This window comes from Planococcus citri, chromosome 2, assembly GCF_950023065.1.
Source record: "Planococcus citri chromosome 2, ihPlaCitr1.1, whole genome shotgun sequence".
NCBI lineage: Eukaryota > Metazoa > Arthropoda > Insecta > Hemiptera > Pseudococcidae > Planococcus > Planococcus citri.
Genome location: NC_088678.1, coordinates 73,318,914 through 73,343,821, shown reverse-complemented (window position 1 = coordinate 73,343,821; position 24,908 = coordinate 73,318,914). Strand labels below are relative to the sequence as shown.

The 24,908-nt window shown below is 35.1% G+C and overlaps 2 protein-coding genes across 3 annotated transcripts; both read right to left on the bottom strand.

Annotated features, from left to right (window-relative positions):
* Positions 1–299: 299 nt before the first annotated feature.
* On the bottom strand, positions 300–941 carry LOC135834158 (speckle-type POZ protein B-like). Its single transcript, XM_065347997.1, has one exon. It carries the CDS (start codon positions 939–941, stop codon positions 300–302), a length of 642 nt encoding a protein of 213 aa, XP_065204069.1.
* A 9,396-nt stretch (positions 942–10,337) lies between these two features.
* Positions 10,338–24,186, bottom strand: LOC135837676 (speckle-type POZ protein-like). 2 transcript variants are annotated; one of them, XM_065353033.1, is made up of 5 exons: positions 23,616–24,186; positions 20,298–20,539; positions 18,033–19,717; positions 11,900–12,147; positions 10,338–11,797 (listed from the first exon to the last, which is right to left on the bottom strand). In XM_065353033.1, the coding sequence occupies exons 4-5, from the start codon at positions 12,106–12,108 to the stop codon at positions 11,080–11,082; spliced, it is 927 nt and encodes a 308-aa protein (XP_065209105.1). In that variant the 5' UTR covers positions 12,109–12,147; positions 18,033–19,717; positions 20,298–20,539; positions 23,616–24,186; the 3' UTR covers positions 10,338–11,079. The 2 variants fall into 2 exon arrangements, with proteins under 2 accessions (XP_065209105.1, XP_065209104.1); XM_065353032.1 differs by lacking the exons at positions 10,338–11,797; positions 11,900–12,147 and having other exon boundaries at positions 18,762–19,717; positions 23,616–24,058.
* Between the last annotated feature and the right edge of the window lie 722 nt (positions 24,187–24,908).

The window sequence follows — 24,908 nt, the reverse complement described above, 5'->3', positions numbered from 1 at the left end:
GACGAATTTAACCGTATTTGGGTCTCATAGAGCTGCCCAGCAAGCGAGATTATTTAGAAAATCGAAGAAAAAAAACAAATAAATTTTCAGATTATTTAATAATTTTATTATTCGTACCTATTTGCATAGGTATCTATCTCCAGACATACGTCTCAAGTGCGGTTTTTTGAGCATCGTATACGAAATTTTTCTTCAATTTGCATAAATTTACCTGAGATTTTTGAAACCACTCACACGAATCACGATGCAGAATTTGTAGACATGAAAATCACTTTCATGTATGTATAATACTTAACCCTTTATTCAAAGAATGCAGCCAGCATATCTCTCATCAAGTCAGGACCAGACGTAGATAAAATCTTCCAAAGGTCTGTATTCCTGAAATCCTTGCAGTTACCGTTGGCAGCATTTCGTTTGATGAATTGTATAGTGTGTACCTTTAATATTTCAGCATTATGCATATCTGCCAGGGTTAAAATCTTGCCTGCGTTATCTACTGATAAATTCCTGATCAAAGCTTGTTCACATATGGTCTTCAAGTGTTTAAGATCGTATTTATCCGCTACGGAGAATAATTCGTACGCTAATACTTTTAAATTATTAGCCTTTCCCGTATAAATATAGTGTAACATTTCTTCAAAGATGTCCGAGTCTATATCCGTAATGATTATGTGGTTTTCTTTGCTTTCTTGCATTCTGCTTTTGAACATGGCGTGAAAAACCGAACTGCGAGCAGCTAAGATGACTTTATGTACGGCATAATTTTTACCTTTGACTGAGATAGTCGTATCGCTGTAATGTTCATCAATACGAATCCGTCCCAAGTCGCGTGAAAGGCTGGACTCGATGTTTTTGAACGGGTACCTCGGGTCCAACAAAGTAGAAATATTATCTGAATTCGATGCCGAAAAAGTAGACGACGAAAGCGAAGGTCTTGACATTGATGCTCACGAATTAAACTAATAGAGAAACTTGAAGATCTGTAACATATATGATTCAAAAATTAATCAAAATTTACCAAAGAATCGATTGAGTAATTAATCTAATTCAGAATAAGTTTTGTACATACTATGAGTCACCAAAATATTCGGAAACACGGTTATTGTTACACGTATTTTAATGCGAGAAATTTTGTGAAAAAACCTATCCAATTCGAAGATGATAACGGTAGGTTGTAGCCCACTGTTTCCTCTGCATGAGTCATTATACAACTTTCGTTTTAATCCTCTACATCAAACGTGAGAAATTTTCAATATTTCATTTTCTTCACATCATACCTCCAGAGCTTCTGAAAGCCCTCAAAGAGGTCATCAAACGATCACGAATCACGCAAACCGGACATTTTTTCGATTTTTTTGGTGGAGCTATAGGGCTTCAAAGTTCTCAAAAATGGCCGAAAATGGAAAAGTTCAGCTGCAAATTGCTCCGGTTGTACGTAGTACAGAATTTTGTACTTTTTTTCAAATTATGTATACTCGTAGTACATTGAGAGGGTAATCGACAAATGATGTTAAAATCAGTCTTGCCATTTTCGAAAACCTAAAAAAAATCGATTTAAAAACTTATCAATTGAATATAAGCACGATGTCCGCGAGTAAAAATTCTGAAAAAATTCTCAGTTTTAGTCCATTTCATGTAAAGACATATCAAAAAATTGGACTGGCATTTTTTTTTAATTTTCGAGAAAAAAAGTGGCAAGTTTGGCACTTACTGCAAAGATACCATCAGAAAGCTAAAAAATGAAAATTTTTGCATTTTTGAAATATTTTAGCAATGTGTAGACGAACATTTGAAAAAAATTTCCCTCCCACGCAATTCGTCAACAAAATGATGAGAAAAATTGAACTGAAAAAAAAACCGTGCACAACTTGCTCGATTTGAAATTCGTGCTAAAACAAGAGGAATATCCGTGATGTTCTGCGCAGCACAGCATTCTATGAAGAAATTCATTTCCAAAACACTCCCGAATCTACTACATATCACAGATATTCCTTTGTTTTCTCACAAATTTCAAATCGTGCAAGTTGAGCACGAGTTTTTTTTCAGTTCAACTTTACTGAACTGAACTGATCATCGAGCACATCACCAAAATTCATTTTTTGTTGAATTTTATGGAGAGGTCAGAGCGTGTTTATTTTGGATCTCTCTGGCTTCTTTCCACGCAGACAGTTGAACTTTTTCATAAAACTTTCTTGTCCAGTACCCAAGCTTTCGATTTTCGAAAGTTGTGACATGAAAAAAATGAGCTTTTGCTTAAAAATGTACTTTTTTAGAAAAATCTTTCTGGCAGCCGAACGTTTATACCAAACTGACTTTGTGAGGAGTGTTTTAAATATGAAATTCTTCAAGGAATTCAGTGCTGCCAAGAGATCAGCGCTAAAATGCACTGTTGTTTTATAACGCGCGTTTGAAGTTTTACAGTCTTTTTTGAATGACCCTGTATGATTCTGAATTGTTAATAATATGTTCTTCGCCTCAACGAGAGCTCTAATTTGATATTTTTACAAGAATCCGAAATTAGCATTTCGAGGCAATTTTTGAAATCACAAATGTTCGTGTCAAGAGAAAACTATTGAACTGATATGAGTCCAATTTCGTACAGTGATGTGAATTAGCGTGTTATTTCGAAATATAATACCATTTTATGAAAAAATGCATTTTTGGCCTCCTTTAATTTGAAAATTTCTTTCCCCAAAAAACCCTCCCAAATATAAATTTTTCGTTTTACCATAAAAAAGGGTCATTTACATCATAATTACTATTACTGTGCAAATCTCAAGAAAATCGATTCATTCGGAGAGGCTGTAGCTTTGTCAACGGAAATTTCAGCATAAAAATTCATCGTCAATCTCAGTTCGTTGACAAATTTGTGAGGGAGGGAAATTTTTTCAAATGTTCGTCTACACACTGATAAAATATCTCAAAAATGCAAAAATTTTCATTTTTTAAGGTTTCTGATGGTATTTTTACAATAAGTGCCAAACTTGTTATTTTTTTTCTCCAAAATGGGAAAAAAATGCCAGTCCGATTTTTTTTGATATGTCATTCTACATGAAAAGGACTAAAACTGAGATTTTTTCAGGATTTTTACTCGCGTACATCGTGGTTATATTCAAATTATAAATTTTTAAATCGATTTTCTTAGATTTTTGAAAGTGGCAACACTGATTTTGACATCATTCGTCGATTACCTTACGATTACCCTTCCAAAGTACTACAATTTGAAAAAAAAAAGTTCAAAATTCTATACTACGTACAACCGGAGCAATTTGCAACTGAACTTTTCCATTTTCGGCCATTTTTGAGAACTTTGAAGCCCTTACAGCTCCTCCAAAAAAAATAGAAAAAAATGTCCGGTTTGCATCATTCGTCATCGTTTGAAGACCTCTAAACATGATCTGATTTTGAAAAAAAAATTGAAGATTCCTCGAGCAAAAATCCGCCGATTTGGCGTGGAATGACCTAATTACTACGTTACAATATCAAACAATTGTACAAACTTACCGTGAATATTATCAAACGTTGAGAACTTGAATCGAGACAAAATTTTCCTCGACAATGAAGTTGGTAGGAATTCAATTAAACAAGTAAAATTATAGTATCGCGCGATTCACTTCTTTTTTACATAGGTATAATATACCTAGTTTTAGTTTATATGCGTCAAAATAATTTGACTAGAAACACACAATAAAGGTCAACTTTCACAAATTCAATATACTGAACTTGTGAGATGAATGCTTCCAACGAGCTCGACGTCGTCATCTGTATAGGTATAATATAAAATATCGCGAATTGGTGGGGAACTCCGGGGTACCTAACACTAACACTGGGAAATTACATATTGTTGGGCTGTGTAGTCAGATTTCAATAGAACTGCCTAAACGTGATAAACTATGAATCACGTTAGGAAACCACTGCAAATGTTTATTTGCGATGTGAATATTGAACGATGATTATAGGAAAGGGTAGGTTTGAAACCCTCATAAACAAAATTTCAATTGCACTTGCTCAAATTAGATTCTTTTGTTTTTTGAAAATACAAAACTGCACCACTTTCAGCCATTTATTTATTTATTTATAAAACATTTTATTCAGCAGGCACAGGATTTTTCCTGTGAAGGGAGGGGGATACTTAGATTCAAACTAAGTAATTTTTTTGCCCCGTTTTTCAATGCTGGGGAGGAAATTATATATGTATGCCCAAGCTCAAGACGCCCAAGTGAAGGGAGGATGCAAAATCTTCAAGATTTTCGATGTTTTTTAATAACATTAAAATCAGCTAGACGTAGGAATATAATCGGCATCTGTTGAGGGGGTTTCTCACCCCCCCCCCTAAACTAACACCCTCAGAAACAAATTTTCAGTCGCCAAAGCGAATTTCAGCGCTTTCTAGAGCGATTCCAGTGTGCTGGAGAAAAACTGATTTCTACTGGAGGCTTCAGATCGTCTCGAAAATGGTCGCAATCGATTCAGGGATGAGGGGGGAGGGGTGGTAGTCGATTTTCGGGCATAAGCGAAGATTTGGACAGTTTTCTCCAGAAGTATGGAATTTTTTTGTCTGTAAAAAAATATACGCGTGAACTCGTAACCTTTGAGCCCTGCTGGAGTCTCCGATGATTTTTTAAGTTTTCTCCAGAATTTCAAACCGCTCTGGAAGGGTCAAAAATGAACTTCTGAACATTCAACAGTGCTTATTGAGCACCCGCTCATCGTTTTAGGTAGCGCAGCACATCGGAATTCTAAAAGAGAGAGTTCCACAATTAATTTTTGACCAACTTCTCAACTCCAGAAAAAGCGATAAAAATAAAAATGAAATATTCAAACAACGTAAATGCAACGAAAAAGGCGGAATTATTCAAAAGTGGCCTTGTGACTTATCGAAATGGAACAAAATTGTCACCGAAACTTCAAATACCTATTATTTAAAAAAAATTGTTACTTTGAGAATTTTCGAAGAATTTTGAGCTCAAAATTGGGTCATGATTTTCGGGGCTTTTGAAAAAGATGATGTCGTCATACAACTCATTAAAATCAGCTAAAACTTCTACAAAAAATCGAAAACAACAGAACTATAAACACCTTTTTTGAGCAGTTTCAACGATTTTTGATTCAAGAATTGTGTAGTGATTTTCGAGATTTTTGAAAAATTGTCATTTACAACCTATCAAAATGAAAATGGAATCAATTTTCAAGGGGAAATCAAAAATTTATATTTAACTCGTTTTGATCAATTTTGAAAAATTTCCGCTTTCAATTTGGGCTTTGGGCTCGAAATTCTTCAAAGCTGTTCAAAAAATGTTTTATAATAGGTATTTTTGATTTTCTGACGAAGTTTCATTGCATTTTAATGGGTCGCAATAAGACACCTTTTATGAATTTTCACATTCGTATCTATAAAAATCCAACCCAGTGAAATTCGATTTAATGGAGCACTTTTTGCTAGTTATGATGTATCTAATCTATTATTTCTAGTACCTACTTATGCTAATTCTTAAAACGATGAATCAAATTTAAATTCAACAGAAACAAATTTGCAAACATTCTGTTCAAAAGTTCTGTACACATTACTTTCTGCCTAAACGATAGTGAAAACCGAATAAAATGAGATTAACTTATCGAACTATCAAGAAACACCCGACGAACATTATTCACTATTCACCGCATTTTGATTCGAACAAGTCAGCGCCAATACTGCTTACTGCTTACAAGAAATATCGCGAATAGGTGGGAAGCTCCGATTGTTTCCGACTGTTTTTGTGAATTTTTCGAAAAACAGTGTTCAAAAGACGATAAAATGTAGTATTAGTCACATGGCATTACGTTGGATTCTGTCTGATAAGGAAACCACTACCAATATTCAACCATCAAAAGAAGTATACCTAGACCTACCTGTTTCACAAGCGTGGAGCTAGTTTGTGGAGTACTCTTACCCTAATCCTCCTCCCTTAAAACTGGTCTGACTACGGAACCTCGTCAACTCGTCACCTCCGATTTGGCCGAAACTTTACTCACTGAAAGTTCATGTCATCAAGACCTCACAAGAGAACCTCTTGAGGTGTCACACTACGATTTGAACGGGACCGAGATTTTTGGAAAGAGCATAGTCTAAAACCCCCAAAACCAAATTTTCAGCTGTCCAAGTTCATTTTTCGATTTTTGGCGAATTTTTGAAAATTAAAAATTAAAAAAAGTACGTACTTGATCAATAACAAAGGTCAAATAAGTCCCAAAACTAATATCAATTACCCAAATCCAAATTTCACCATTTCCAGCAATTCTGGAGCCTCCAGCGCGATTTTTCAATTCCTCCAGAATTTTGAATTTGCTCCAGAAAACGTGAATATGAAGTTGGGCAGCTAAAAATCGAGTTGTATATTACTCTCGACCTGTTTAACGAGTTTATCCACATTTGAGCCGATTTTGAGAGTGACACCTCAAAAGTGGGTTTTTGACCAGCTTTTTTCAAAATTAAAAAATCCAAAAAATCAAAAGTTTCCCGTTTGTGTGGAAATTTTTGAGATTCACGCGAATCGCTGTATTTTGTCCAAAACTTACCCCCCAAATCCAAATTTAACAATTTCCAGTCATTTTGGAGCATCCAGCGTGATTATTCAATTTTTCCAGAATTTTGAATTTGCTCCAGAAGGCGTGAATATGAAGTTAGGCAGCTAAAAATCGAGTTGTATATTACACTCGACCTGTTATCCGAGTTTAACCACATTTGAGCCGATTTTGAGAGTGACACCTCAATAGTGTTTTTTTGAGGTGTCACTCTCGCTCCAAAATGGCTGGAAATGGTACAATTTGCGCTCCAGGGGTTAGTTCTTGAAGAAATACAGCGATTTGCGCAAATTTCAAAAATTTCCTCACAAACGGTTATCTTTTGATTTTTTGGATTTTTTAATTTTGAAAAAAGCTGGTCAAAAAACCACTCTTGAAGTGTCATTCCCAAAATCGGCTCAAATGCAGATAAACTCGTTAAACATGTCGAGTTTAATACACAACTCGATTTTTAGCTGCCCAACTGCATATTCACGCCTTCTGGAGCAAATTCAAAATTCTGGAGAAATTGAAAAATCACGCTGGAGGCCCCAGAATGGCTGGAAATTGTGAAATTTGGATTTGAGGGATTAGTTTTGGACAAAATACAGCGATTCGCGTGAATCTCAAAAATTTCCACACAAACGGGAAACTTTTGATTTTTTGGATTTTTTAATTTTGAAAAAAACTGGTCGAAAACCCACTTTTGAGGTGTCACTCTCAAAATCGGCTCAAATTTGGATAAACTCGTTAAACAGGTCGAGTGTAACATACAACTTGATTTTTAGCTGCCCAACTTCATATTCACGCCTTCTGGAGCAAATTCAAAATTCTGGAGAAATCGAAAAATCGCGCTGGAGGCCCCAGAATGGCTGGAAATGGTGAAATTTGGATTTGGGTAATTGATATTAGTTTTGGGACTTATTTGACCATTTTTATTGATCAAGTACGTACTTTTTTTAATTTTGAATTTTCAAAAATTCACCAAAAATCGAAAAATGAACTTGAGCAGCTGAAAATTTGGTTTTGGGGGTTTCAGACTATGCTCTTTCCAAAAATCGCGGTCCCGTTCAAATCGGAGTGTGACACCTCAAGAGGTTCCCTTGCTAGAAACAAATTTTCAGTTGCCGAAGCTGATTACAACGTTTTCTGGACCGATTCCAGTTGGCTAGCGAGAAACAAATTTTTGCTGGAGGCTTCAAATCGTCTCGAAAATGAGTTCAACCGAATCGGATGGAGGGAGTGAGTAGAATTTTTCAAATTTTGACGTGTTTTTGAAAATCTACGCATGCAAATCAGTTTTCCAAGAAAAAACTCTTTGTTAAAATTGAGAGTAGAAAGCTGACATTCGATCCTAGTCCTATTTTTTATCTCCTGAACCGAATTGGTGACAGTTTTGAAACCTCTTTGGAGCGTTCAGCAGATTTCCACATTTTCCAATTTTAGGAAAATCGTCATAAAATGGACCAAAATAAAATTAAGCATAAATTTTCAACACAGGAAAATCCAAAAATCAGCATAGTTCACGAGTCGCCTGATTCCTAAGGCCATAGATTGAAGAAGTGAAGAAGGCGGAATGAGGACAATTCGCCTTGAGCGTCAACTTGGACGGAGAGTTCAATTTTTTTTCAATTTTCTAGTTCAATTTGGATACAATTTTGATTTTATCGCCTTTTTGCCTCAACCAAAAAGCAAGAAAATAAACACAAAGAGGACAATCCAGATCTCATTATATTAACGGAAAACCTCACGTAAACATGTACAACCAGATCAGATGCTGTTAATTAAAACTGAAAAAAAATTGATTCATTTCTGTTGTAGCGTTAGCGTTGTGTAAGTTGCGCCTTAGCGCATTGCAGTCTATTGGACTCCTGTAAAATATGTTATATGCACGTTGATAAAATATACTCAAGTTATGGGTTAAATTAATTCATTCGAGTTATTAATAATTATCCTGCTAAAGTTATAACAGTTGGCGACGAGGATTGTGCGTTTCTACGCGTATTATATGGAACAATGTGTTCGTACAGTGTATCAGTTCGCGGAGTATTTTTTCGTGGATTTCGTTGCTGATAAATCTCCGTGCACGCCTTCGCCATGACTAGAAGCGGAGGAACAAAAAACGGCGAGAATAATGAAGAAGCCAAAGCATCGGAGGTAGCTTCATCATCATCTACGGTGATCAATAATTATACTACTACGCAATCGATGTTCGAATGTGAAAAATTCAATGCTGGTACTATGATATGGGACCGATGGATACAACGAATCGAAGGTGCATTCGAGACATTCAGTGTTCCTACGGACAAACGTACGCATTATTTAGTTCACAACGTTGAACTTGATACGTTTAATTTACTGGCGGACAAAGTATCGCCAAAAAGTCCGTATTCGTTGAAATATGACCATGTCAAGCAGCTCTTATCAAATCATTTCAGTCCAGTACCGTTGGAAATAGCTGAGATATTCAAATTTAATCATTGTGTACAAAAGGAGAACGAATCCGTACGTGACTTTGTAGCATCTTTACAAAAGTTATCAATTCACTGCAATTTTGGTGATTATCAGAAGAAAGCTTTACGTAATCAGTTGGTATGTGGTTTACGCGATATAAATACGCAAAATCGTTTGTTGGAAATTTCCGATCTTACCTTCGAGAAAGCATTAGAAATAGCTACGTCTAGAGAGACATGTGCTCAAGGTTCAGCAGCTTTACATAGCGACGTGAAAAAATCGACAGCTGAGGCCGAAGTAAATGCTCTCCATACTGATAAGAACAAGAAGCGGCATCCTAAAGAGTTCATCGATAGAAAGAAGTTTGATAACGATTCAACTTCTAAGAGATGTTATCGTTGCGCAAAAACTGGTCATTTACCGGAGGATTGTTATCATATTAACGCCACATGTAATTTTTGTGAGAGAATTGGCCACATCGATCGCGCTTGTTTCCACAAAAACAAGGAGAAAGAAGCCCAGACATCGGCACTTGGATCGAAGACAGCTCATGCATCGGTAATTGAAGCTGTTGAAGAGTTCGTCGATATGTATGTGAACGAATGTGAATCTTCGAGCAGTCTGCGCAGAAAAATCTGGGTACATCCTACAATCAACGGTGTCGAGTTAAAAATGGAACTCGATTGTGCAGCGGCAGTTTCAACAATAAATTATCGAGAAGCGCTCAAATATTGGCCGAAAGCTGAAGTAAAAACCAGTCAACTTACCTTGTTATCGTTCAACGGGCAGCCATCCAAGGTTCATAGTGAAATTATGGTTCGTGTAAACTTCGAAAAATGTACCAAAGAGCTCAAGTTGTTTTTAGTGAAAGAAGAGCGACCCCCGTTATTTGGTCTCGAATGGATCTACGTATTCAATGTCGATTGGAACAAGTATATTCCTTACATGGATAATTAATTTGGTTTAATTTCGTTTTCGTTTTTATTTTTTGTTTACGTTTTGTCGATTTTGCTTTATTTTTCGTTAACTTCGACGAATTTTTCTTATTTTTTACTTGATTAATGTTTCGTTATTGTTAGTTTTAGTTCGATCTATGTATCGTTATTCTTATTTTTATTTATTTTTTTTCCATTCTACGTGAATAGGAATCTTTTTTTTTCTATTTTTTTTGTAAAAGTAGAAAGTGTTGTAGCGTTAGCGTTGTGTAAGTTGCGCCTTAGCGCATTGCAGTCTATTGGACTCCTGTAAAATATGTTATATGCACGTTGATAAAATATACTCAAGTTATGGGTTAAATTAATTCATTCGAGTTATTAATAATTATCCTGCTAAAGTTATAACAATTTCGTAGTGTTCAAGAAAGGCTTCATGAGACACGAAACCGTGCTATGGTATTGGTATCTAGAATTTTTCACGATAAACGTACCTAGTATATTAAAGTAAAATGACACATTTATAAATACTTTTTAGCTTAAAAGAAAACCAGGCCTGCGTTATAATCTTAGTGCCTACATTCACATCTTACACTACATTCGGTATTAAGTAACAAAATATATTCGAATAAGTACGAATGAATCAATAAATAACAGGATGTCCACTCATTTCTGGAAATTATTTTCCCTGACTTTTCCCGACCTTTTTTTTTCATAATAAAAACACAGTATTTTGAAAATCACCCCTCCTTTGAATTACAAAATCACGTTTTTCAATACGTTCGGTTCCAAGCCCGAACTAAACGAAATTACCCGAGCGACGTGAGGGAAATTTTTTCAAAAATAAGTAGGTATAATAAAACTATTACAATTATTAAAAAATTACAGATGAACACATTCAAAAAATTCCCTGACATTTGAGGAAAAATTGCTCCAAATTTCTGAAATTCCCTGACTTTTCTCAGACTTTTCCAGAATCTTGGGTTTGTATAAAAATTGAAAGTTATAAAAATCATTTAAATCTTACAGAAAGCATCCAACACATCTTTCAATAATTTAGCACGAGAAGAGGTCAAATCATTCCAAACGTCAGCATTGTGTATATCTTCGCAATCAGCGTAATTCACATTGATAAATTCAAGAGTACCCTTCTTCAATTCTTCAGCATGATCTTGACAGCGTTGTCTGTAGATAATTTTGTGAACAGAACGTTTTCACACATGATCTTCAACTCTTTGAGGTCGTATTTATCAGCTACTGGTAACAATTCGAAGGCTAATTCGTCCAAATTTTTCGTTTTTCCCGTATAAATGTAGTGTAACATTTCTTCGAATATTTCTTCTTCTATATCGTTGATCACGATGCGATTTTTATTGCTTCCTTGCAAATCGTTTCTGAACATGGCGTCGAAAACCGAACTGCGAATAGCTAGAATAGCCTTATGAACGAGATAATTTTTCTGTTTGACTGAAATTGTCAAGTCTTTGAAGCAGTCATCGATGTACAATCGTCCCAAGTCTCTTGGGAGGCTAGAATCAGGTATTTCCATTGAACTCGAACAACATGGAGAAGAAACGTTCACAATGTCGCGAATTTTTACATAGCTCAGTTCGCAAAGAATCGTTAATTGGTCTTGGCTTTTGAATGCCAATTTACCCATTTGCGTAACATCGGCGAAATAGCTGAATTTACATAATTGGCTCCCTTTAATCTTCAAAGTGAATGAACAGGTTTTGGTTAGAAGTTTGCTTCGATTAGGATTAGGCTTCAGCACAGAAAGTCTCACATTTCCCGATACCGAACCGTGCTTTTTAAATTCTTCTTTAGAATTAGGACGTAATTCGAATGCAACATAAGTCGAACCTCCACAACTGGAATGAAAAATAATTACAAATGTGAAAGTTATGACGTTTACCGTTCACCCAATTTAATTTAGTGCTACAGGCTAGGTACTCTCTAAATAAAATTCTTACCGAGTAAATGAATGTTCCAAATGCCACTTGAAATCATCATTAGTAGCACAAAACGCTGACGATTTCAATATACCTCCTCTTCTCGCAGTGAGAATCGTGTAATTATCGATTATCCATGCGAAAGTACATTTTTTTAGTTCGGCTTTCGTGTGACATTGACTTTCGGCAACTTGTTGATTATTTAGATCTTTTGGGTTAATCTGCGACATATTTCACAACCTCAACTAGCGGAGAAGCTTGAACAACAACTGTAAAATAATCAAAAGATTCAAAATTGATTCAAATAATGTGTACAGTTATGTCTGATTAAATAATATGTACCTTGACTTATAAAAGCTCTTCGACGACGATGAAGTTAATTTTATAAATAGATACATCAGACCTTTTTTTTGTCACTTCTTTGTTGCAGGAATACTAATTCTCGAATTTTTTGTACCTCCTCCCCACCACAAACATCCAAAAGAGTTGATTTTTCGCCATTTCTGCAGTTCAAAAAGTTTTCTTTATTGTTCCAAAATTACCAAACAAAAGCGCTGTATTTTTGCAAAATTTGCTTATAAGGTTCTGTTTTTTGTGTTGCCAAATTTGCCCAAGCCGAAAAGCGTCAATTTTTGCGGGAAAAAAATGGTCAAAACGCGTCCGTTTTTGTCAAAATTGTCAAAAAATATTTATTTTTAGTAAAATAATCGAAATATGTAGGACCAATTTTTGCCAACACTGTCAAAAAAAAATTTTAACGGTCAAATAAATTTGTCATGAGGGTTCATTTTTGGCGAGTTGACGAAAAGTCATAATGTTTTTATGTAAACATTTTCACAAAGAATTTTTATGATGAAATATCAAACGGTTATAATTTATGCCAAAATTCAGGGGCGAAGTAAACCAATTTTACTAAAAGAGGGGAGGGCGATTTTTGAAATACAGTACCAACTACAAGATCGCAAATTTTCCAACAACTTTGCTCCAAGTTGCCACCTTGTTGCTCAAAATTGTCAACTCTTTCCCAATCCTAAAATCGACAGAGAGGCAGAGCCTCCCCATCCCCCGGTCGCTCCAACCCTGCCAAAAATTTGTGTTTTTTTCTGCAGATGAGGATTAGATTTAAGTAAAATAAAAATATTCACAAAATGGGTTCATTTTTGAATTTTTTACAAAAAACTTAGTAGGTATAATTTTTTGCAATTTTAAAAAACTGAAGTTTTATGGTTATAGTGATAAAAATTAAATTTTGACCAAAAAAAAAGTTGTAGACGTTTTGCAGTAAAAAAAAGTAGGACTTTCTGGAAATTTTGTTCCAATAAAAATTTTGGCAACAAAAGTAGAATTTTTTGGCAATTTTTATTTTTAAAAAAACTGATTTTTATTGTAATTTTTACATTTAAAAAAAAAAAAAACAAAAAAAAACTGATTTTTTGCAACAAAAAAGGCAACATTTCTAGGAGATTTTGATTTTAAAAAATACGCGGTTTTCAAGTTTGAAAAAAACAATACTTTTTGATTATTTTTGATTTTAAAAAAAAAACGAACCACCTATAGTTATACAGTATGACACAAAGGTAGTGCTCGGTAGCTTTTATTTCCAAGTGGAAAGAGCTAGCGAGATGAATGAAGCGGCATTGAGTAGGGAAAAATAAGAGCTTTCAAAAGCAACCTTGAAAATTTCTGGGTGTCCCTAAATTAAAAAATTCAAACCGGTTTTTATTGGCGCAATGTATTCTACACACTAAGGCGACAAAAACCATGAAATGAATTTTTTGAAACCGGTTCAATTTGCAACCAGTTAACTAACAAAAAATACCCAAAAATTGTAGATAGAGAAAAAGACTTGAAACAAAAGTTGTAGAGCGTGAAAAATTACACAATTCTATCTAATCACTTTTTGAAACCAGTTCATTGGTTCGCATTTACAAGCAGTTTTTGACAATCACCTAAAAATTAAAGATAAAGAAAAAAACTTGAAACAAAAGTTGCATAGCGTGAAAAATTGAACCATTTTTGCTGATCATATTTTGAAAATGGCTAATCAATTTGCAGGGTCATTCCAATATCTACCCACCAAGTAAGTAAGAAACCCGTAATCAGTTTGGTCCCAGCCCTCACAGGGGTTCGGTGGGGGGGGGGCTTCCATTATTTTCACATTGTCTCGAGGTACTCAACTTCAGCAACGCATTCCTCCAAAACTATGATACTTTGATCAAAACTGATTAGGTTTCAAAATGGCGCTGTAAGTGGGAGCTACCAATGCTACCATTTAAAATTCTGAAAAAATTTCCGTAGATGTACCTTTTGATGCTTTTTCGAAATATTCAAGTTTCGAGATGGGATCTCTTAATGGAAGGGAAGCACCCTCACCCCCAATTTGGGGCACAACTTTCGAAAAAAAATCTGGGGAATGTGATGTTTTTTCGTGCGACCTATCAATTAGTATGTTTTTGATGACGCTGAACACGAATATGACATCAGATTTTTGAGTGGACCCATCCACGGCCCCCAACTCCTCCCCAAGGTGGGTAACCTAAATGAAAATAGTTTCAATCGCGTGACACATGAAATAGTATGTTTTCGATATCGCTGAACACGAATATAGCCGTAGTTTTTCAAATTGACCACGCCCATGGCTCCCATGAACCTCCCGCAATTGGTAAAAGTCCAAAAAATTTGTTGGTGGCCGTAGATAGGGTCCAACCAAAAATCTGACGTCATATTCGTATTCAGCGTCAACAAAAACATACTAATTGATAGGTCGCACGAAAAAACCCTATTTCAAACTTTTACCCCATTTGAGGAGGTGCTGGGGGCCGTGGATCGGGTCCAAATCAAAAATCTAATGTTATATTCGTGTTCAGCGTTACCAAAAACATACAATTCGATACATCACATGCCCCAGATTTTTTTTCGAAAGTTTTGCCCCAAATTGTGGGTGGGGGTGCTTCCCTTCCATTAAGAGATCCCATCTCGAAACTTGAATATTTCGAAAAAGCATTAAAAGGTACTTCTACGGACATTTTTTCAGAATTTTAAATGGTAGCTTCCACTTACAGCGCCATTTTGAAAGTTGAACTTTCAAATTTTGAAAATTTAAAAATGCTTTAAAAGTTTAAAATGCAATACCCTTTCGAACTGTGAAATCAGTTTTGATCAAAGTATCATAGTTTTGGAGGAATGCGCTGCTGAAGTTGAGTACCTCGAGACAATGTGAAAATAATGGAAGCTCCCCCACCGGCCCCCTGAGGGGGCTGGGACCAAACTGATTACGGGTTTCTTACTTACCGGGTGGGTAGGTATTGTAAAAAAAAAATTGAGCGAAATCGAAAGACATGACTTTCAAAATCGCGTTTTTTTAGTAGAATTGACATGGAATGACCCTGCAACCAGGTAACTTTCGATGGCTTGCTGCGAATTAATGAACTGGTTTCAAAATCTGATTAGCGAAAGTAGTTCAACTTTTCACACTCTACAACTTTTGTTTCAAACTTTTTTCTCTATCTCTAATTTTTAGATGATTGTCAAAAAACTGCTTGCTAAATGCGAACCAATAAACCGGTTTCAAAATGTGATTAGACAAGATTGTGTAATTCTTCATGCTCTACAACTTTTGTTTCAAGCTTTTTTCTCTATCTACAATTTTTGGGTATTCTTTGTCAACTGGTTGCAAATTAATGAACCTGTTTCAAAAAATTCATATCACGTTTTTGTCGCCTTGGTGTGTAGAATACATTGCGCCAATAAAAACCTGTTTGAATTTTTTGACCAAACCGGTTTTTCAATTTTGTGACACCCTGTGCATGGGCCAGAAATTTTCAAGGTCGCTTTTGAAAGCTCTTATTTTTCCCTACTCAACGCTGCTTCATTCATCTCGCTAGCTCTTTCCACTTGGAAATAAAAGCTACCGAGCACTACTTTTGTGTCACACTGTATAGATAGATCTGACAATTAACAGATTTTTCCTGGCAATTTTGATTTAAAAAAAAAAAACAGGTAATACAGGATAGGTACCTTTTTTTCAATTATGGCACAATATCAGATTTTCTGGAAAGTGACCAAAAAATAAATACCTATAAATAAAATAACAACAAAAACGATCTTTAATTTTAGCAAAAAACTGAATTCTGTCCACCTTTTTATATAGGTATTTGAGATGATAAGGTTCGGGGAAAGTGGATTAGTGAAATTGATCATTCTGAAAAATGCCAATTTCTGGGGGTTTCCGGAACGGTTCAGAAATAATCCATAGTAAATTTCGAAACTGAAGAAAATCAGTAGATTTCAGGGATGTACAACCTCGTGAACTGGACAAACAGAATCTATTAATACAAGCTCAAAGACTCGTCGAATAATAAAATTCCAACAAATTGATGCAAATTGAGGAATAGTGATTCAGATGTAGATTATAGACAATCAAACAAAACTTCTCTTTATCCAACATACGTACTATACTATCTACTTACAATATGTAGTAGGTACTTTTATATATAGGCATCGCGGTAGGCTTATGAGCCAATTTTTCAAAATTTCAAAATTTTTAAAATCATTTTCAATTTCTGTTCTAATTAACTAATCGAAATTCTAATTGCACAGTTGATAGAGTGAGATCTGGCATGATTGATATAGATGGTTTTTATCATAATTACTACCTACGTACTTAAGTCAAGAAATATTCCCTAAGGTAGTGAATAATTGCCTCGCCAGGTTAGCTCAATTTATCGGAGAGGTTTCAGTCATGCAGCTCATTCTTCACAGAATTAATCTCTAATTACCAATAAAACTCATATTAATTACACTAAGGTGATAATATGTTTATTGTTAATCAGAAATAATGAAATCAAATACATATTAAAAAGGGTACAAAGATAAAGAAGTATAGAATAACTATAGGGTTGTTCTATAATAGGTACATGCACAAGCTTATACCTTACGACTCGCGTTAGTGAATTACGGAAGGTGGGTAATTAGATACCCTAGAAATTGCATGCAATTTCGGAATAAATGGTGAGATATACTCACCCAGGTTCACATAATGTCCGCTTCTACTGTCTCTTTCAGGGTGGCTCACTAGTACTAGGCCGGTCGACAGCAATGTATTACACGAGGTACCTATTCTTCTAGGATTATCACCGATGGCCAGCATAATCGGATGATATCTGGTGTGAACGCGATTAATTACGTATACGATAATGTAAATCACGAAAACGAGAAACATATTAACCACTTAATGAAGTGGGCGATTATTGAATAAAAGGAGATGAGCATCCCCGTAGAGGGATCTCATCTTACTCGTATCTACATAAATGCACTTTCTGACCAAGAACCAGCTTCGCGCGATCGCCGAGTCCAAGATCTTTTGGAAGCTCAACTTATTTAGAAGTTTAGCCCATTTTAAATACAACTAGTTTGGCTCGCGTCCGTGTTGCTCTATTTATACTATTTTTGGGTGCATCGGATGCGTTCTATGCGTTTGCTGCGCGCGATTACGTTATAGCTACGTAGTAGGAGTAGCACAGTAGTAGGAGTTAACACATTACCGAACTTGCAGTTTAAGGGAGTTATTTTATTCATCATCTCTATGGTGATGATTAATTTAATCATCGCTTAGGCGATGAAGGCATATTTCCTCATATCACAGTCATTGAAATATATAATTTATCTGTATCAAGAAACAGAATAAAAAATTTTTGGAGAAAATTTTTTCAAAAAAATTTAAAAATTTTTTGAACTATATTGAATTTTGTGAAAATTGCTTGGTTGTCAAAAAGTCTGAACCACATCAAAATTTTTGGTATCAACAGTATTCCCATAGAGCAATAAAATGCAGAAAAATCATTAGTCAAATTTATCATCGTGCATACCCAATTTCAACAGGGCTTTGGGTATGCCGACCAGTACTTCCTATTCTATAGGCCTCATGTTAGTACTACATCTAGCGAACATCTCTGAGAAACATTTGGTGCGCGCAGCTAACTTTGACAAAACTAGTTTGAAACAGGTGGCTCACTTGTTATGTAACTTTAGCCTTTACGAAGTGAGCCAGGCTGGTAAACCTACTGGTTCACTTCTTATGCAAGATTAACCCATACATGGGTTCATAAGTGTGCTGTTGTGAACATATATTTATTTACTCAACTTGAATACTTACTTAACAATCATAAAAGGAGACGTGAACAAATACACGATCGATTAACTCGAGAAAAGAATTCTTTCTTGACAAAATGATTCAATCGTGAATGTGGAACAGTTTCAGCCTATCATTAAATTCACTTCTTTCCAATTAATTTTCACTCTGAATATAACGAAATATACGTTCCACGAACAAAATACTAACTCGACTAACTAAATGCTAAAGAAAAAAAAATGATAGGAGAGCACGTGGTCCACGGTCCAGCCAACGGACAATAGAGGGATGAATCGCGTATGGTATCTATGAACGAAGGGTGTGCAGGGAGAAAAGAGAAAGCGGTTTCAACAACAGATGCTTTGAAATGTGACAAGATGTATGGATAGCTGAAGAAGGACGCAGGACGCAGGAAATACCTTCCAACCTTCGACCTCATGCGAAATTCTCCTACTGTTCGGTGTTTTTGACAGAAACCCGCCAATTTAAAAGGTTTTACAAGTACATCTGCGCATGCGTCAGTGACAGAAGTAGTAGTGTGTAGGTTTACGTTTGATTTGTAAGTAGATACTGACCACTGACCAGCTACCAGCTACACTATAGGCTCATAATAGCTTCTTGAGGACCTATATCATCAGTTGAGGTACATACTCTCCTCGATAGTACCCACATTCATATCTTACACTAAATTCGAGTAAGGGTAACGAATATTTGAGTAGGTAGGTAAGATGAATCAATAAGTATAAAAAAGGATACACATTGAATTAATTCATGTATATTTCAAAATTTTGGTTCTTTATATACTTAAATTAAACGTAACTTAAATCATTTAAGTCTTACAAAAAGCATCCAACATATCTTTCAATAACTGAGCACGAGTAGTGGCCAAATCATTCCAAACGGCAGCATTTTTTAAATCTTCGCAATCAGCAAAATTCACTTTGATAAATTCAAGAGTACCCTTCTTCAATCCTTCAGCATGATGCACATCAGCCAATATTAAAATCTTCACAGCGTTGTCTGCAGATAATTTCTTCAACAGAACGTTTTCACACATGATCCTCAACTCCTTAAGATCGTATTTATTTGCTACTGGCAGCAATTCGAAGGCTAATTCGTCTAAATTTTTCGTTTTCCCTGTATAAATGTAGTGTAACATTTCTTCGAATATTTCTTCTTCTAAATCGTTAATTACAATGCGATTTTTACTGCTTTCTTGCATATCGTTTCTGAACATGGCGTCGAAAACCGAACTGCGAATGGCTAGAATAGCCTTATGAACGAGATAATTTTTCTCTTTGACTGAAATTGTCAAGTCTTTGAAACAGTCATCGAAGTATAATCGTCCCAAGTCTGTTGGAAGGCTGGATTCAGGAATTTCAATCGGACTCGAACAACACGGAGAAGAAATATTCACAATGCTGTTACTTTTTACATAGCTCAGTTCGCAAAGAAACGTTAATTGACCTTGAAATGCCGATTCCGCCAAATGATTCAATCCGGTGAAAAATCGAATTTCGCATTTGAAGCTGGGGCTCTCTTCGTTAGACTTCAAAGTGAATGAATTGGTTTTGGTTATAAGTTTGCTTCGATCAGTCTTCAGCACAGAAATTACCACGTTTCCAGATACCGAACCGTGCTTTTCAAGATCTTCTTCAGAATTGGGACATAATTCGAGTATAACACTAGTCGAAGTCGAGTCTGGATGACTGAAATGAAAAATAATAACAAATGTAAAAATCATGACGTTTACCCAATTTAATAAATTAGTTACCTCGTAATACCTACAACCGAATAGACGTCTAAACCAAGCAAGAACAGAAAAAAAAAACAAATCGTTCAAGAAACTGATTATCTACGTAGGTAACTACAGACAGGTAGACTACCCAAAAAAAAAAAAGGTTCTCACTCTAAAAATTGGTTCCTATCTCTACATATGGCTGTGATGAAGAGAAAATCTTCGAAACAACAACTAGGTACCTATCTAATTCTTCATACTCTGGAAATGGAAGCTCATTAATCTAAGATTTAAACTGAATCTTTTGCGAATTCATCGAGAAAAACTTCATTCACTATTCACTCACTAAGGCCTACCTACTTCTATTTTACTCAATAACTTAAAAACATTAAACATCTTTTAATGTACCTACATATTTACCTAAACGGTACATACATACATACTACGAGTTCACCTAAGCTTGATTTTTCTGACAAATAGGTAAATGATTGGTAAATAACCTATTGATGCACTTACAACTAAGTAGGTTACTCTCTAAATAAAATTCATACCCATCAAGTGAATGTTCCAAATGCCACTTGAAATCATCACTAGCAGCACAAAACGATGACGATTTCAATATTTCTCGTCTCCGAGCGAGAACCGGGTAATGATTGATTGTCCATGAGAAAGTACATTTTTTTAGTTCGGCTTTCGTGTGACATTGACTTTCGGCAACTTGTTGATTATTTAGATCTTCTGGGTTAATCTGCGACATATTTCACAAACTCAACTGGCAGAGAAGCTTGAACAACTGTAAAATATTTAAAAGATTCAAAATTCATTACAGAAATGTCTGATTAGGTGAATATTTTAAATTATAAAGCTCGACAACGACGACAACGATGAAGTTAATTTACAGATAAATACCTAGAGGACCTTTTTTCGTCAGTTCTTTTTTGGGGCCATACTAATTCTCGAAAGGAATAAGTCCATAATTTTTTGTACCCCTCCCTATCTCAAACATCCGAAAAGAGTTGATTTTTGCCATTTCTGTTCAACATTAAGTCTACTTTTTGTTCCAAAATTAACTAAGTAAGTACATCAAACAAAAGTCTTGTATTTTTGTCAAACTCGCATGGTTCTGTTTTTTGCCTTGTCAAAAGTCGCCCAAGTCGAAAAGTAGTGTCAATTTTTGGAGGAAAAAAATGTCAAAAAGCGTCCATTTTTAGAAGAAATTATTAAAAAGTGTCCATTTTTAGTAAAATTATTACAATGGGACTAATTTTTGCCAAAATTGTCAGACAGTCCTATTCTATAGTCAAGATTGCCCAGATAATCCCGATTTTGCCAAAATTGTCAAAAATGTCAGAGAGTGTAAATTTTTGGAGAGTTGACGAAAAGTTATAGTTTTTTCCCCGCCAAAACCGATAACGTCCTCAAAAATCCTCTTTTCGTTTCAAAGTTTTCTACACAATAAAAGTCCAACATTTTATAAAATTGTTTACTTAAAAGTTTTTTTGTCAATTTTATTCTCTCCCCACAAAATTTTTTAATATTTTTCAGTTTTTATGGCAATTTTTCGATATTTTTGACATTTTTTGAGGGCATTTTGGGGGAAAGTGCCTCCACGTGGGCCCACAAGCACAGGATACAGTACATAATGGGTTTCTTTTGAAGTTAAAAACTAAAACATTTTTTGCAACTTAAGCAAACAAAACTGACAAGGGAACCTCTTGATGTGTCACACTCCGATTTGAACGAGACCACGATTTTTGGAAAGAGCATAGTCTGAAACCCCTGAAACCAAATTTTCAGTTGCCCAAGTTCATTTTTCGATTTTTGGCGAATTTTTGAAAATTCAAAATTGACTGTTTTTGGCGATTTATGTTTTTTTTAAAAAGTACGTACTTGATCAGTAAAAATGGTCCAAATAAGTCCCAAAACTAATATTAATTACCCAAATCCCAATTTTACCATTTCCAGCCATTCTGAAGCCTCCAGAACGATTTTTCAATTTCTCCAGAATTTTGAATTTGCTCCAGAAGGCGTGAATATGAAGTTGGGCAGCTAATCATCGAGTGGTATATTACACTAGACCTGTTTAACGAGTTTATTCACAATTGAGCCAATTTTGAGAGTGACACCTCAAAAGTGGCTTTTTGATCAGCTTTTTTCAAAATTAAAAAATCCAAAAAATCAAAAGTTTCCAGTTTGTGTAGAAATTTTTGAAATTCACGCGAATCGCTGTATTTTGTCCAAAATTAACCCCCCAAATTCAAATTTCACAATTTCCAGCCATTCTGGAGCCTCCAGCGTGATTTTTCAATTTCTCCAGAATTTTGAATTTGCTCCAGAAGGCGTAAATATGCGGTTGGGCAGCTAAAAATCGAGTTGTGTATTAAACTCGACCTGTTTAACGAGTTTATCTACATTTGAGCCGATTTCGGGAGTGACACCTCAAGAGTGGTTTTTTTGACCAGCTTTTTTCAAATTAAAAAATCCAAAAAATCAAAAGATAACCGTTTGTGAGGAAATTTTTGAAATTTGTGCTAATCGCTGTATTTCTTCAACGACTAATTCCCGGAGCGAAAATTCTACCACTTCCAGCCGTTTTGGAGCGAGAGTGACACCTCAAAAAACCCCTCTTAAGGTGTCACTCTCAAAATCGGCTCAAATGTGGATAAACTCGTTAAACAGGTCGAGTGTAATATACGTACAACTCGATTTTTAGCTGCCCAACTTCATATTCACGCCTTCTGGTGCAAATTCAAAATTCTGGAGAAATTGAAAAATCGCGCTGGAGGCTCCAGAATGGCGGGAAATGGTAAAATTGGGATTTGGGTAATTAATATTAGTTTTGGGACTTACTTTGACCATTTTTACTGATCAAGTACGTACTTCAAAAAAAAAAACATAAATCGCCAAAAACAGTCAATTTCGAATTTTCATAAATTTGCTAAGAATCGAAACATGAAAAATGAACTTGGGCAGCTGAAAATTTGGTTTTGGGGGTTTTAGACTATGCTCTTTCGAAAAATCTCGGTCCCGTTCAAATCGGAGTGTGACACCTCACGAGGTTCCCTTGTGAGGTTTTTGATAAAGAACCGAATTTTGACAAAAAAATATCTATAAATTTTTGGCAACAAAAAAAAGCAAGACTTTCTGGAAATTTTGTTCCAATAATTTTTTTTTGCAATTCTGTCTAAAAAAAAGTTTTGGAATTTTGAAAACAAAAGTAAAAATTTTTAAAAGTTTTTATGAAAAACTGATTTTTTTGCAAGTTTTATAACTTGGAAAATAAAAACAAATAAAAAACAGATTATTAACAACAAAAAAGGCAACATTTCTAGGAAATTTTGATTTGAAACGAGCGGTTTTCAAGTATAGAAAAAACAACACTTTTCGGTAATTTTTGATAAAAAAAAGAACCAGGCGTCATCCAGATAAGTCTGATAACAAACAGACTTTTTTTTAGTAATTCGATATTTTCTGTAATTTTAGCAAAAAACTGAACTTTTGTCCACGTTTAATACGTTTATCTTTATACATTCGAGATGATGAATGACCATAGATCAGGGATATCGGTCATTCTGAAAAATTGCAATTCTGGGTTTTTCCAGAACCGTTCAGAAACAATCCACGGTAAATTTAGAAACTGAAGAAAATCGGCATATTTCAAGAATGTACATTTAACCTCATGAACTAGACTAGAACGTAATTAATACAAGCACAAGCTCGGAGAATAGTTGAATAATTCCAACAAATTGATGAGAATTGAGGAATAGATTCAGTTTCAGATGTAGATATGTAGATTTTGCATACAAACAAACAAAACTTATCCTTATCCAACATAATATCTACTTACATTAATACTTTTATTTACTTACCCTGAATCACGAATGGAGACGTGAACAAAAACACGATTGATTAGTTTGAGAAAATTCTTTCTTGACAAAATGATTCTATCTTGAATGTGAAACAGCATGTAGTAGGTAGCCTATCATAAAATTCACTTCTTTCCAATAAATTTTCACCCAACCTTGTTCAACGTACAAAATGCTAAGACTAACTAAACGCTAAAGAAAAATGATGGGAGAGCACGTGGTCCAGCCAACGAACAATAGAGGGATGAATCACGTGGTATCTTCGAATGAAGGGTGTGCAGGGAGAAAAGAGAAAGCGGTTTCAACGGATGCTATGGAATATGACAAGATGTATGGTAGCTGAAGAAGGATGCAGAAAATACCTTACAACCTTTGACCTCATTGTTTTTTAATATCTAGACAGCTACATAAGTATTCAAAATGCAAAATTCTCCTACTGTTTTTGACGAAAACCTGCCAACTTAAATCTTATACAAGTGCATCTGCGCATGCGTCAGTAACAGAAGTAGTATGTGTGTACTTTACGTATGATTTGTAAGTGGTAAAGTGGCCTGGAGGCCTATTATGGAATCGCGTTACCATAACGAAATTCGTTAGGGATTCGTTAGGTACCGCTTTCGTTAAGTTTCTGTATTATGAACGATTCGTTAAGATCCAAGTTTGTCCCAATTTTGCATACCACATATGTCAACTTTAAATTAAAAATACACAACATTTTCAATGAGCACGTGCGTGTTTTTAGACACCAAAATGTTCGTAATTTTATCCTCTTTAAAATGGGGGTTTTCCCAAAGCTGTACCTCTCACCGTTCAAAAGTTCTCGAAGTTTAAAGCTGCGAAAACAAGCATGCAAGAGGTAAGTATTGAACTTCAAACTAAAATTACTCAAAATTTTGAACGAACACCTAGGTATTTTAATATCGCAAAATGTTCGTAATTTTATCCTCTTTAAAATGCTTCTTAACCGAAAGCTCTACCTTTCATCTTTCAAAAGTTCTTGAAGATCAAAGTTACGAAAAGTGGTCACTTATCAACACACTAAAAAGACTGATAACAGTAATAACACAATTTGACCACTTCCTGCAACTTTGATCTTCAAGAACTTTCGAACGATGAAAGGTAGAGCTTTCGGTTAAGAAGCATTTTAAAGAGGATAAAATTACGAACATTTTGCGATATTAAAATACCTAGATGTTCGTTCAAAATTTTGAGTAATTTTAGTTTGAAGTTCAATACTTACCTCTTGCATGCCTGTTTTCGCAGCTTTAAACGTCGAGAACTTTTGAACGGTGAGAG